Raw genomic sequence first — 14347 nt, forward strand, 5'->3', positions numbered from 1 at the left:
CACTGGTTTCTGGCCAAGTGTTTGTTTAAAGAAAGGGTCCCACAGCATCCTTACCACCCTTCAAAGATAAAAAGGCTTGCAGACCACTGAAAATATCACTTTCTCACTATTATAGGAGGGGGAATAAAATTAAAACAAACTCCTGGGCATATATCCAGAGGGAACCTTAATTCAAAAAGACACCTACACCCCAATGTTCATAGCAGCACTATTTACAATAATGTTTCCAAACATGGAAACAACCTAAATGTCCATTGACAGATGACTGGATAAAGAAGTTGTGGTATATTTACACAATGGAATACTACTCAGCCATAAAAAATAAAATAATGCCATTTGCAGCAACATGGATGGACGTGGAGATTGTCATTCTAAGTGAAGCCAGAAAGAGAAAGAAAAATACCATATGATATCACTCATATGTGGAATCTAAACAGAAAAGACAAATGAACTTACTTACAAAACAAAAACAGACTCAGACATAGAAAACAAACTTATGGTTACCAGGGAGGGAAGGGGGTGGGAAGGGATAAATTAGGAGTTCTAGATTTGCAGATACTAAATAATATATATAAAATAGATAAACAACAAGTTCATACTGTATAGCACAGGGAACTGTATTCGATATCCTGCAGTAACTTACGGTGAAAAAGAATATGAAAAGGAATATATGCATGTTCATGTATGACTGAAGCATGATACTGTACACCAGAAGTTGATACAACATTGTAAACTGACTATACTTCAATAAAAAATATACATACCAAAAAAATGAGGGAAAATACATAATAAGTTATGTATAAAGTTAAGTTTTAGACTGTTACAGTCAAAAGCAAAAAGAAAACAAACAAACAAAAATAACAATGCCAAACTTCCAAACCTACCCGACACTGTGCTGGACAACTGAATAGGAACACTCCACTTCTTCCTTCCGTGCGATTTCACGAGTGACTCTGGCAGACTGGACGTATGTAACTTTGACATTACTAGGAGAGTCTCTAAGCTCTTTGACCCGTGTCTGTGGTGGAGATCTGCCTTTGACATTTTTTAGGACTCCTGGTGTTTGTATTTTTGTTGTCTCTGGGCCTGACAGCAAGAAGAAACTATAGAGAATTCTCCAACATAGAACTAGACTCTTGGTATCAAGATCCCCTATTTCTCTGAAGTCTAATTTCTTTCTCTCTTCTTAAGAAAGGAAATTTGAAACTGTTTCTTGCAGGGGGAGACAGACTGGGGACTTATTCTGATAGGGACGGAAGACGCCAAGGCAGCGACTGCAGACTGTGGTCCAGGAGCCCATCTTACACCAGGAGCCAGAAGCCAGGGAGCTGACACCCAAACCGTTTAAGTTGTGGCGTAAAAAAGACCAAATTCCATTTAGAAGTCAGGCCAAGCTGTCAACAACACTAATTTACCAGGAACCACTGTAGAAATGAGAACCAAGGACAACGCCTTCCCCATCAAGTTGTTTTATTAGGTTAATTAAACAGCTTAAGGACGATTCATTTGTTCGGTACCCTTCTAGAAAAGATTTCAAGTTTTAAATGAACTTCCAATACATAAAACAAAATTACTTTACCATAGACAAATTTCAGATCAAAATACAACACTCTGTTTCTGTTTGCTTACAGTTATAAAATCCAGTCCATACAAACTACATAAAAAAGATAAAACACTTTCACTGATCCTTGGTACAAGAGAACAGCACAATTGCAGTTGCTCCGAAAGCACAAACCCTGTGCTCATGATACGGGGTCAGCCCCGTAGTTACCCCACAATAGACTGAAGCAGGTAAACAAAGTGCGTGCTACTTAATTTAAGAAGGTTACCATATCCTCTTTGCATCAGTATTACTTGTAAACCATAAAGCAACTTTGTAAGAAAGGTCACTAATTCAAAATTACTTCAACTTCACTAAAATTTCATACCAGCAACGGAATAGAAAATTACTCCACAGAACAGACGAATACACTTGGACCACAGGATGTTTGAGACGTGACGTTTCAATGAAATCACATTAGCACAATTTCTCTGCTATCCTACTGAATTCGGAGAGTATAATTTTACAAGCTGCAACTTCCCGTTACTTAAAATATTTTGAACTTTCCATATAATGTCTTTCATTTAGCTTATGTATAAGTCATTGCAAATCTCTGGGTTTTTTTTTTTTTTTTTCAGTAGTGGGTCTTTCTTTAAAGATCAGGTACCTCATTACACACAAATAATGTCATCTGAATATATGTCTAAGTAGACTGCTCAGCTTGGAATCTTACCAGATGATAAAAGCTGCAGGATTCAGATTTATTCTATATGTACCTTGTCAAAAAATATAGATATGTTAATTAAACAAAGATGTGTGTTTAACAGGATGAGTTCTGATATGGTATTTTGGGGATTTGGTATTCATGGTCTTTTCCTTATGGTATTAAAAAGGCATCAAAATGACAAATCAAGAGCGTGCTAAAAACTGGTTTTTGACAAGGACGATGTCACAAGCAGCGGCGGGGACCACACAGGCAACCAGCCAACACCAGCGTTGCTGGCTGTTCTGCGGGACCGGGGCCCACTGTGAAGACCAGCCCTGAGTCTGGCAGAGTCTAACTGAATTTATAGCCCTGTTTTAAGGAATTCCCTTGGCAGTCTCCTCTCACAGCAGAAGACCGGCGTCAGTGATAGAAAACAAATGAATCTAGACGTTTACAACAAATGGCGGATGGACCCTATTCACAGACAGGTACGAGTATCTCTATCACCAGGAACACAGTGATAAAAGGGAGTCTGCCAGAGCCTGCTTGAGGTGCTTCTACAAAGCCATTTCTGGTGAGGGTGGGGGTGAGGCGGGGAGAGTAGGGAGGTGCTTTTGTTAAACCTGCTGATCACCCCCAGCTCTGCTGAAGCCACCGCAGAACGGGCGGCAATGGATGTTCAGAAGTTCTGCCTAAAACACGATTATGGTTCTCACGGCTGTCACAATTCACAAGCAGTATGGTTCAGAACAAGACAAGCACCACTCGGTGGCCGGCGGCGTGGGGGGCGCAGGAATGGGGAACCCAACAAACGCCGCATCACAGACGAGTCAGAGGGAGAGGAACCCCATCAGCAGAAAAAGCCACTGCCGTTCAATGGAGCCAGCGCTGCTGAATAGCCTGTGCTTTTCTCAACTCAAGGCCACTGGATTCATTTCCCACCATAAAGGTATCTGCCCCACGAAGTCTGGGTGATCTCTGTTTTCACACAGAACCTGAAGTCTGAGGTCCCCTATTGGAAAACAATGCTATAAATCCATCTAAGTTGAGAGTTGATTTTAAGCTGATGGTACCTTTTGGCCCTGCGTACCGGATCCTACCTAAGTTTTTACAAAGTGTGAAGAGTCAAATTCAATGAGCGTGTGCTTAGATTAACAAGAATAAAATTTTATTTTCTGGAGTTTCTTCTGAAGCAAAAATTCCTTTGGAAAAAAAATGGGAAAAGATGGTCTCTCTTACTGTAAACAAGTAATTCTAATTTCCGATTCTGTTCCTAATTTGGAGTGAAGTGTGGTTTGAAGTCAGAGCTAAATAAGAGAAAAGAAAACCCAGCCTAGCTCTGCTCCAAGGATGCAGACGGCACGTCCCGCTGGATGACGGGGGCCCACAGGGAGCCTCCCGGCTGGGTGCTGAGGTAGTTCGTGTGGCATCCAGAGCCCGTGGTCCTGGCTCAGAGAGGAGCCCGGAGAACCTCCAGGGCCGGTGCGGAAGGAGGCCAAGCTGGGCCCGGGAGGCTGTTCTAGTCTAGTTGCTCAAGGAGCCACAGAGATGCCCTCAGCCGTGCCTCGGAGGGGGCAAGGCGCCGGGCCCCGGGTTCTCCCGTGGGAGGTGCAGACTCTGGGAGGCTGCTGGCCTGGGTGACCTGTCTGACTCTCTGGGAGCGGAAAGTGCTGGTCACAAAGGCCAGGTCAGGGGCTCCCGGAAGAATGCCTTCTCAACAAATATTTTTAGGTTAATGTTCTGGGGAACCAGAAGAGCCCCCTGCCCCTGGCTTTTTTTTGGATACATAATTCAAGCAGTCGAAAAATCCAGGCTGGGAGAGATGTGGGATGAGAACAGAGGGCAGGGTGGGCATGTGATTGCCAAGAAAAGTCTGTAAATAAGGGTCCCCTGAAAAACAGGACTGAAATAACCTCCTTCCACCCTGACTAAAGTTCCTCAATCGGCACAGAAAGAAGTGCCAGCTGTGGGGAAGAGCCCATTTCCTCGGAGATTCCGCCTGCGTGTGTGTGGGCACAACAGGAAACCGGGAGGAAAACTAACACTGGATCAAACAAAAGATGGTCAGAGAGTGAAGATGACCACGGGGATGGGGAGACGACAACACAGACGGCTCCCGCCATCGACACCACGGACGTGGGCTGGGCGCGTGGCCCAGACTCTGCTGTCCCCTCTGCTTTGGGGCAGAACTTCCCCTAGGCAGGTAGGCCGGGAGGAGACACATGGAGGGAGCGCCCCCCTTTCTCTCCCTCCAGAACTGGGAGGAAGACTGGGAGGGGGGCACTTTCCTAGAAGAGGATGAGACAGAACAGAAGGCAGCAAGTCCTCTGGAAACGCTTCTCAAGGGATGACTAAGGAACCCATCAGCCAGGTGATGGACTCCTGGACTTGGAAGGGGCTGGAGGAGGCTGGCTAACCCAACCATCCACGATGCCCAGTCCCCTCGACAGCATCCCAGGCCCTGCTTCAAAGATTATGACTTTTACTTAAATCAGCTTTCTCAAATCTGCAAAGGTTGAAAACAAAAGTACATTAAGAGCAAGAATCACTGTTCTAGCGGATGTGGTTTTAGGGAAATCTCAAGAAATATGTCTCTTCCTGAAGGTCCTGCAGCTGCTGGCCTGAGGCCATAGTCCAGAGACGGTGAGCAGGTGGCAGGCAGTGAGGCTGGAGGGGAGGAAGGACCAGGCCAGAGTAAATGTTAAAAGGAACAAAGACTCCTCCTCTCCTCAAAAGCAGTGCAAAAGTTAAAGAACAAACATTGTGTTTTTTTTTCCCCCCTCCTTTTTACTAAACTGTTCACAGAACCTCTTGTCTTCGAGAAGCTTTGGAGCCTGTGACCAACATCCTGGCACCAAGCAAGACTCCTCTTGCTGACTCGGTCACACCTGCTGTCACAGCTGCGGGGGGCCGGCCCTGCGATGATCTTTAGAGCTGAGCGCTTGGTACACAGGAGGCACCCACTGTACCATGAGGCAGTTCTATCCGAAGGCTCCCAAACTGACAAAAACATTCGTCTCTACCATTTCTGCTGTCGGCCTGAGCAAGGCACTGGGTCGGGGGTGGGGGGGCGCACACCTGCTTGTTCTCAAGAATCCCCAGGGCCGGAGCTGGGGCCTCAGTGCAGCTCCCAGAGCCATTAGGCAGCTTCTAGGCTGGCTCAGGTCTCTTACCTGGGGCCCATCAGTGCAGCACATGGATGCAAGTTGCAGAACAGACTTCCTTTTCTGGCTACCAGCCCTGCACACAGACAAGGGCACATTTTTTTTTTTTTTAACAAAATTGGCATATGTTCATAATGGTCAATAACACCCCATTTTTCCCTTTCCCTTTCAATAGGGAACTATCTTCCCTGAACCCAGACATAAGACTCTACTGAATCATGTTATTAGACTGTAAAAAGCACTGCAAAACCTAACACCCAACACTTCCACCCAGTACTTTTCTCTGCTGTCTTTATTTTTACACAAGTTACTAATGAAAATGTTAAAAACAGACACCGCTGGAGGACCTCCATCCATCCTGACAAGGGGTCTGTTCTTACCAACACTGTCTGGGTATTTCTCAGTCCTTTTAAACCTATTTCTACTTCCTTTCTTCAATCACAAAAATATCAAGAATGACTTTATCAAATACCTTATTGAAATCAAGATAAGCTGGGAATGTCACATACCACTAAGGCTACCAGTCTGTAGTCTGAACTGGAAAGGAAGCGAGTTTACAAAAAGATTAGGTAGCTCACTTTTGGTATCACCTTGTTAAATAACCCTTCTTTATTTGAAGGTACAGAAATTCTACACTCTCTCTCACAAACACACACACACACACACACACGTAACACAACACAAAGTTTGTTTGTTTGCTTAAGTTTCATATAACATCCAAGTTCAGAAAGGACAGTTCAGGTCTAATGATCTCAAAAAGAGGTCTAGAAAGTATCCAGTTTATTTGACCAATATAGACTGTTACTTTTGCTACTTTAGGGAAAAAAGAAAAATTCAACTTTGGGAAAGAGTTTTAAATATTATTAGAGTATTTCATGAGGCAATTCCTGAAATAAGAGATATTTATAACCACGCTAGATATTCTGAACATGTACTCTGGGGTATTTTGGCTATCCAGAATCATCTTGAATTTAGGTACTGGAGAAGTAGGAGAGCAGAAAATAAGTAATTTTATAAATGCAAATATGCATTTATTTGTGTATCATGTGGTGGCAGACGTGAGAGGGAAGAAAGCACTGAGGCCAGGGACACTGAGCTGGGGGCAGCCCCTACCCCACAGGAGCGGACGTCATCAGCGACTGGAGGCTGAGAAGGGCGGTAACAGTTGAGGTCGGAACCACCGCCACCATCACGTTTGTGTGCAAGGCACCAAGTCCTCACCTTCATTGCTGCACTGACGGCCCCCTCACCAGCAACCCAAGGAGGTAAATACCCACACCTAAGAGCCGAGCTTCAGGGTTAAAGGGCTTCCAACCTCACAGAGAAGTCAGCATCTTCAAACCCACATGCACCCGGCACCAGCGCCCACGTATGCTCACAACCACTAAGTTCACTTGGGACAGTACACAGAATGTCTTCTACAGATGCTTTTCTCAAAATAATTAAAATAAGAAAGCCTGGGGCTCTAGAGGGCTTGGTTCTCTTGGAAACCACTTAAGGGAGTGCCACACTGCTCCATCTACCTGAGAACTCTGCCAGAATTCTACTGTCAGGAGCAAGCCCTTTAGTTTAAAAAGCACAAGCATAAACACTAAATTTTACTAAGGCGCAGGGACAGTTAAGGTGTTAGATTGTACCTGGGACCTAAGTTATTCCTAGCATGCTGGCTTTTTAGGGATGGGCATAACTCTCTTGGCCAGGAGGGGTACTGGGTAATTCCTATAAGAAATCATACTCTGATGGGAAGGTCTGTTTATAAGAACTGATGGGCCCTACAGCTCCCCCTAACTCGCCAACCAGGTAAGCTGGCAGATGCCAGGGGCTGGGGAGGTCAGCGGGCACAAGTGCCCTGGAGAGAAGGTGCGTACAGGCGGAAGCCAGGGACAGTCCACTGACACACAAAACCAGTCCGATCACTTGCAGTGTGAAGTGTAATGTGCTTCTCCGTTGTTTGGTCAACTCAACCCTGCACTCAGAAAACCCCAGGTTATCAGAACCAAGAGAGAAGAGGAACTCAGAGATGGAGTCTAAACTTTCCTGAAAATTAAGATTCTTGGGAAACAAATTCATGAAGATACATTCTTAAACTGCTCACAAAAGCACCTTAAAGAATATGAAAACCTGTAGCCCCAAGCATCTAAATTCCAAACACTGGGTCGGATGACAGATAGACCTGTCTTCCTGTCTGATCCTAAGGGAGGTGGCAGTGAAGCCTCTATTTTACACAGCAGTGGTGTTTAAATATACTGCTATTCTGTGTTATGAAAACATAGCCTTGTAAAGACTCTTTAAAGTTCAAGTTGAGTTTCAAGTAATCACTTTGTAGCAGCTCTAGAATTATTGTTCCTCCTGATTAGAAGTGCCTATTAAAAAAAAAAGCAGTAAAATGGAAACTACGCCTTAGAGAATTGTACGCTTCAAGGCCGCTCACTGCTTGCTTCCAGGCTTTTGTTAAAGGACAGAATGTGTTGAATTCTTTAAATTGGCAGGGGATCGAGCACAGCACTACATAATGAGGTAGCCGAGAACGGTTTTTCCTATAAACACGACGAACAAGGGAGTAAGTGCGTGTGTAATTCTCATCCAATTAAACAGGAAGCGTGATAAAGCAAACTGCTTGTACAGAGGTACAGTCATATTTAAACCAAGTTCCTTGGTTTAACTTGAAAAAAAGTCAACCCAAGGTTCTATGGTACACCTTACTTGTAATTGGTGAGTGAGAATAATACAAGTAGAGTACTTTTAAAACCCTACAATTTGTCCTGAAATGCTAAAAATAAAGTTCTAATAAATATGATTCACTCATCAGCAAGAAAGATGAACCTACACTCACTTGGGATCTGAATTATTTCAAGTGGCCCTTTATTTACGTGGTCATACGAACTGGCTAAGCTTTCTCCACTCCACCTTGTGCAGTGTGTACCCACATTCTGTGGGCTGTTGACCCCTCCCCACTTGTTTCCTCTCTAATTCAAATCACAGTGATTCAAGAATTCACAACAACTTTGCTGGGCCATGAGGACATCAGTACCAAAAATTATAATCAGCCCAAATTTCAGCTGAGTAGTAATTTTACAAGATTAGTTTTTATCTCAAAATAAAGAGAAGACGACAGACATTTCTCACTATATAATTATGCAATGCTGTTTTATTATCAGATACTTGATTTCAGAAGAAAGGGAAGGAGTTTAAAAATCCACTCACTTATTGAGAACGTCAGTGACACAGCTGAACAATAACTTTTCTAAACTGTATGCATCAGACCAAAGAACACATGGTCATATCTGACCTCATCATATGCCATCTATTGCAATGGGACAAAGCTGAGATAGGTTTAAGATTAAAATAATAGAATTACTTCTGAAAAACACAAAAAAATTAGAAGTTTTACCAGCTGGTTTGCCAAAAAAAAAAAAAAAAAAAAAAAAAGAGGAAGTCTACAGTTCAATACCACTGAGACTTCACTGCCAGCAGGCCGAACAGATTCACCCTGAGTTCAAGTTCTCCTCAAATATAGGCAAGTAGGTCACTGCCCTTGCACCGTAAATTTCTATAATTTCTGAAGCAGCTATAAGGAATGCTTCAGGGATTACTACAAAGCTAGCAAAAGGCTTTCTTCAACATTCTAAGATACTACCGTGCCTTTTCCCTTACTGATTTACATGTGCTAAAAGAAAGGGAAGTATAAATGAAGCTTCAGCTCTTTAAAAGTAAAAATAGCTTCTCTTTCAAATACTTATTACTTTTATTCTTTTGAGTTTGGTAAATTCTTAAACTTCCTATAGCTAACTGACAAAGAAAACCAAAGGTCTGGCGGCTTTGATTTGTGCAACTTGCAAAGGATATGCCTGGGGGTGTAAGTTATACCACAAATGATTATTATCTGATTAAAAATACTTGTATGCCTAGAAAATTAAGTGATAGCTTAACAGGCTGAACAGGGAAATGATAATCCAAAGATTTTGCTTTGCTTTTGGTTTCTACTCACCTCTCAAATGGGGAAGGAAGCTGTATGTGCTGGGCCCCGAAGGCAGCTTTCTGCCAGGCAGGGGCCCTGCACCTGTGGCAGGGATGCGAGGGCCACAGCAGCCCATTCTGGAAAAGATTCTGGGCCCCAGATAAACAGCAGTAAACAACACCCAGCATTCAATATGATAAACATCATTAGGTGTGCTGAGTGCAGGGTCTCAAAAACCCTACAGAACATATGGCAACCACAGAGGTGTGCGTCACGTGTGTTGGGCACTTTTTTATTCTGTACTGGGGTCCCGCTCTGTGTTATGAGGCCAAGCCTATCTGTACGAAGGTTCTCATTTAAAATCTCATGTAAAATTCAGTCACACTCGGAGAGTCCTTTCTAGCTGCGTGACAAACATCACCTGGATCGCAAACACACAATACTCACTGGTCAAACATGTACTGACTACCTACCATGTGCCAAGCACTGGGATGAGCAGAAAACTAAGAACGGTCCCTGCCCGCAAGGGGTGTGTGGTCTAGAAAGGGGGCAGGATTTCATCTGCCTCACTGTTAAGCTCCCCAGAAAGCCAAGCAGAATTCTGAGTAGGCGCTCAATCAACACTGTTGATTAAACCCAGGGTGGGTATCTCTGCACCAGTTGGAGTCTCTTCTCTCACAGCTCCAGGGGTGGCCACTGACCCCTCCCTTCCCTTCCACTTGGTGTTCTGCAGGGGGTTCCTGTGCCTTTCAAACTGATGCGGTGAAAGTGCCCCCTCATTCTTTCCCCAGATCATCACATGCCTTCATCTGATCATGGGCAGCCTCCTCTGGAATCAAGAAAGCCAACATTCTGGAAGGTAACACTCAGTGTTCTCAGTGCTCCTTGGAAAACTTCTGGGCTCCCTGGTTTGGGGCACTGAAGTAGGAATGCCCCAAAAGGAACCCCAATAGCCCAAGGCAGCTAACGCATTTCTCTAAAAACCTAACTTGCTACCCTGAGTAACTGAAGTGCCACAGCAAAGGAACCCTGTCTTTACCTCGCCGATGTAAACAGTGGATTTCCTGTGCTTTGCCAAGGGGACTCCCCACTTACAAATTACAAAAATGGCACATCCAAAGCATCGCTGAAGGCAGTGCCGTCATTAAGTGGAAGTGCAACAGAACACAACACTTCACGACAGACAACAGACTGCCCAATGTCCCCCAAATATTCTTTTTGGTTGTTGCACAGATTGATTAAGTTAGCTACCAATTCCTCACAGCAATGAAATAATGAATTAAAGAAAGAAATAATGAATTTAGAAATTTCTTAGGCCAAATCTTTACAGCATACCAACTACCAGCTTTAATACACTAAAGAAAAGAAATGCAAAAGCCAAGTAAAACTTTCTATAAACCACAAATACATCAATATACACACTCAACATGAGTTTAACACAGTAGGTATACACTGAAGGGCCACAGGCTCAAGAATTTATCTGAAGCACCAGGAGACAATAATATATGTAGTTTGGAACAACGGTTCCAAAAGTAAACATGTACAACAGACTTACCAAGTCATATCATACACACAGGCGCGTGCACACACACACTTTCTCTCTCACACACTTTTACCTCTCACAGGATATAAGCATTATTACACACACAAAAATTAAAAACTTCATTTTAAATTAAACACTTAAATCTTGGGAAAAAAATATATCTGGATGTGTTAAAGAAACAAACCAACCAACCAACCTACTTTAGACTAGCCTAGAAGAGAGCCTCTAATTATTCATTTAACCTAACCTGAGACAACTCTCCTGCTTTTGGTGCGATCATGAAAATAAATTGCACATCCCCCAAAGATACTCTATTTAAAATGCTAAGGTCTATCTTCAGCTGCTAATTCCCACATATGCCTGGTAAAAGTGCCTTAAGGAAAAAGTATCAAAAATTTGTCAAGAAAGGATGTTTCAAGGCAAAAGTGGAATGTTAAAACACAAACCTGCATGAAATGAGTTAAATTGTACTTCACAATACTGAAATAACTGTAATTTACCAAATAAATCATGATTAATTTTGGAACACAGTAAAATTAAATACATCCCTACACTTCGACATAATATTTCTATATTCATATATAGTAAAATAACATTTTGGCACTTAGAAGCTTTTGTTGGTTATTGCATCCCATATTATGCGGCAAATTTATTTTTAAAAACACTACCTAATTTCTGCAGCTACAGTGTCAATAAACTGAATTAAAAGAAAAAAAAAGAACTATTTTATAAAACAAATTGACCAAGTCACACAGGCACTGATGATATTTCAACAGGGACCCATTCACTCCTCAACAACAAACTGTCTCAGTGAAGAGGACTGGCGTAGACTTGGAAAGGGCTTCAAACTTCAGAAATTAGAGAAAAGAGAACTGCTGACTGTCACAGCTTTAACAGGACATCAGTTACTACTTTAATGTAACTCAGTTGTGGCTTCTGAAGGCCAGGGTTCTGTTCTATGAGAGACATTTTACCAAAGAAAATGCACTCTTTCAGCAAAAATTTGTTTCCTCTACAACTAACATCAACTTGTAAAAAGAAAGTTTTCTTTCTTTGCAGTGGCCACGTTGCTTGCTTTGATTAAAAGACATTTGAAAGTGGAGAGGGTGTAGCTCAAGTGGTAGAGCTGCATGCTTAGCATGCAGGAGGTCCTGGGTTCAAACCCCAGTATATCCGTCCTCCAAAAATAAATAAACCTAATTACAACTCCCAAACCCAAATGTTAAAAAAAAAAAAAAAAAAAAAAAAGAAGACATTAGAGGTATCCTGGGGAAAGTGTGCAGACGACAGCTGACTGGTACACCATACAAAACAAAGAGGCTGGCTTGGCCTTAGGAACCAAATTTGACTGTCTTATGAGACTCAGGGGCAAATCTGGCCCGGAGCCTCTGAAAAAGAAGGTAAGAACCTGTATCTCTTTCTGCCCACGTCTTCTGCCAGGATGGAGAGTTAACGTGCACACACAACACTCTGCAGAACCCCACAAGCAAGGCTCCTCAGCAACTTTTGCCGCACAGTCCTGACTTCTAACAGGTGGAAGAAAACCCCTGCAGATCGGTCCCCCTTCTACAGCTCCTGGGTGGGAAAACATAAGCGATGTCTCACACTAACGTGAAAAGAATACAAACATTCCATGCAGGGAGTTTCTAGAAGAACTTCCTATTCTCAAATTTGTAACCAAAGAATACATTTACACATTTATTAATCAAAATGCTGCTTCTTATAGCCATATTCTAAGGGGAGGGGGAAAAAAGCTGTAGAAAACAATTAGAAATGAAAAGCTCTATATTCAGTTCATTAGAAATCTGATATTGCATAAAATTCAAATGATGAAGTACTCAAGCACTTTGAAGTCCCTGGTTTCACACTCAGGTGGTATAATTTGAATGGAAAACAAACTATCTTATAAGATAGGTGGGACTAATGACAGACTTTGTCCCCCCAGGGGAAGGGGGCTGGGGTGGGGTCACCATGAGAGTGAGAGATACGAAAGGAGGAAAGGATTAACTTGCTCTACTGTGAACAGAATAAAATTAAGTTGAGGTAGTTTATTCTACCAGCCAAACTTTACTTGTAATGTAATTTGTCTAAAACTCGTACTAGTGAACGGCACGGAGAAAATTCTGCTACAAAGACTAGATTCTTAACACGGATTCGCATTCTAAGACACGTTTCCAAATCCTAAACAGTAGTAAACAAGACTTTGTGTGCTTTCAGACAGATTATTTTTAAAAGTTTTTGATCCCTATATATTTTCTCTGGACAGTTTTTTGTTTGTTTTTTGTTTTTGGTCATCGCAGACCTTTACTATTTGTCTGACTCAGGTCTTTCTTTTATAAAACCTCCTCACTGATAGCCTCATATTTATAAAATGGGTTGACTGGTTGGAAAGGAAGAATGTCACTGCAGGAGATCCTTCACAGCTCCTCGAGCGAGCGCTACCCCAGAAAGGATGTCCTGACAGATCTTAATCTGAATTATCACAGAAGTTAGCAACTTCCTTTAAATTCACATGAGGGCTGCAACCTGACTCATGAACTTACTGACTCTTTAGATCACTAAGATAGAATGTCATAAAAGAGAAATTTTATCTTAGTCTCAATTCATCATATTATCAATGAAAAAAGATTCTTAGGACAGAGCACTAGTAGTAAGTGGAGACTAACCAGCGTTGAGCCCAACCTAACGTTTTAGGCACAAACCTTAATTTGTTGGGCAGAGTTAGGCATAATATTTCCTTTCAGATGCAGTAAAAAAGCAATCGTGGTATGTTTGGATATGTTGGTTTGCATATACGGATTTTTGTTTGTTTGTTTACCAAAGCCAGGTACTCGAACACAGCGGTCAGTCAGATCTGAGTTCCCTTCAGGGAAAATGCACCTTAGTATTTTAACTTCAGTATTTTACATGAATTTACCCATCCCCACTTCCCTTTTCCTGTTGACACTGACCAGCCCCGGGTGGTCTACAGCCACATCTACTAGAGGAAGTCACTCCTCCCCAGGAGTTTTCAGCAGTTACATGTTCTCCCAAACTAGAGCTGCAGCTCAGGCTTATAAGCATCACAAAACCACCAGTTACCAGACAAAGCCGGGCGCGCAGAGCGAGTTCGGAGCTCCGGCCGCACCTCCGCCCCCCTCACACAAAGCCGCGTTCCGGTGCGCTGGGGCAGGAGCTCTGCTTCTGCTCTGCCTCCTCTTCAAGGTGAATGAACTCGGATCCGGAATAAGCCTTGCTGAAGCTGCAGGCGGAAGAGCTTGCAATTTGCAATACGTAAGGCTGCGCAGCCGGTGCGACGGAGGTCGGAGGGGAGCAGCGGCTTAGTGTGGTGCCAGGTGCCCGTGCTCCTCTTAAACTCGCGCACGTAGTCGTAATTGGTACCTACACCGGGAGAAAAGCAGAGGTGACACAGCGTGCCTCGGAGCCACGGGGAAAC

General features: G+C 43.0%; 1 protein-coding gene across 2 annotated transcripts in view; it reads right to left on the minus strand.

Moving 5' to 3' along the window:
• Positions 1 to 1453: 1453 nt before the first annotated feature.
• Positions 1454 to 14347, minus strand: part of GAN (gigaxonin) — a 58829-nt gene continuing 45935 nt past the window's right edge. For both annotated transcript variants that reach the window (XM_010967564.3, XM_045505383.2), the window contains exon 11: positions 1454 to 14292. In XM_010967564.3, the coding sequence (XP_010965866.1) occupies positions 14111 to 14292 (182 nt within the window). In that variant the 3' untranslated portion in view covers positions 1454 to 14110. The remainder of the gene's footprint in view (positions 14293 to 14347) is intronic.

This window comes from Camelus bactrianus, chromosome 9 (genome assembly GCF_048773025.1).
Source record: "Camelus bactrianus isolate YW-2024 breed Bactrian camel chromosome 9, ASM4877302v1, whole genome shotgun sequence".
Taxonomy (NCBI): domain Eukaryota; kingdom Metazoa; phylum Chordata; class Mammalia; order Artiodactyla; family Camelidae; genus Camelus; species Camelus bactrianus.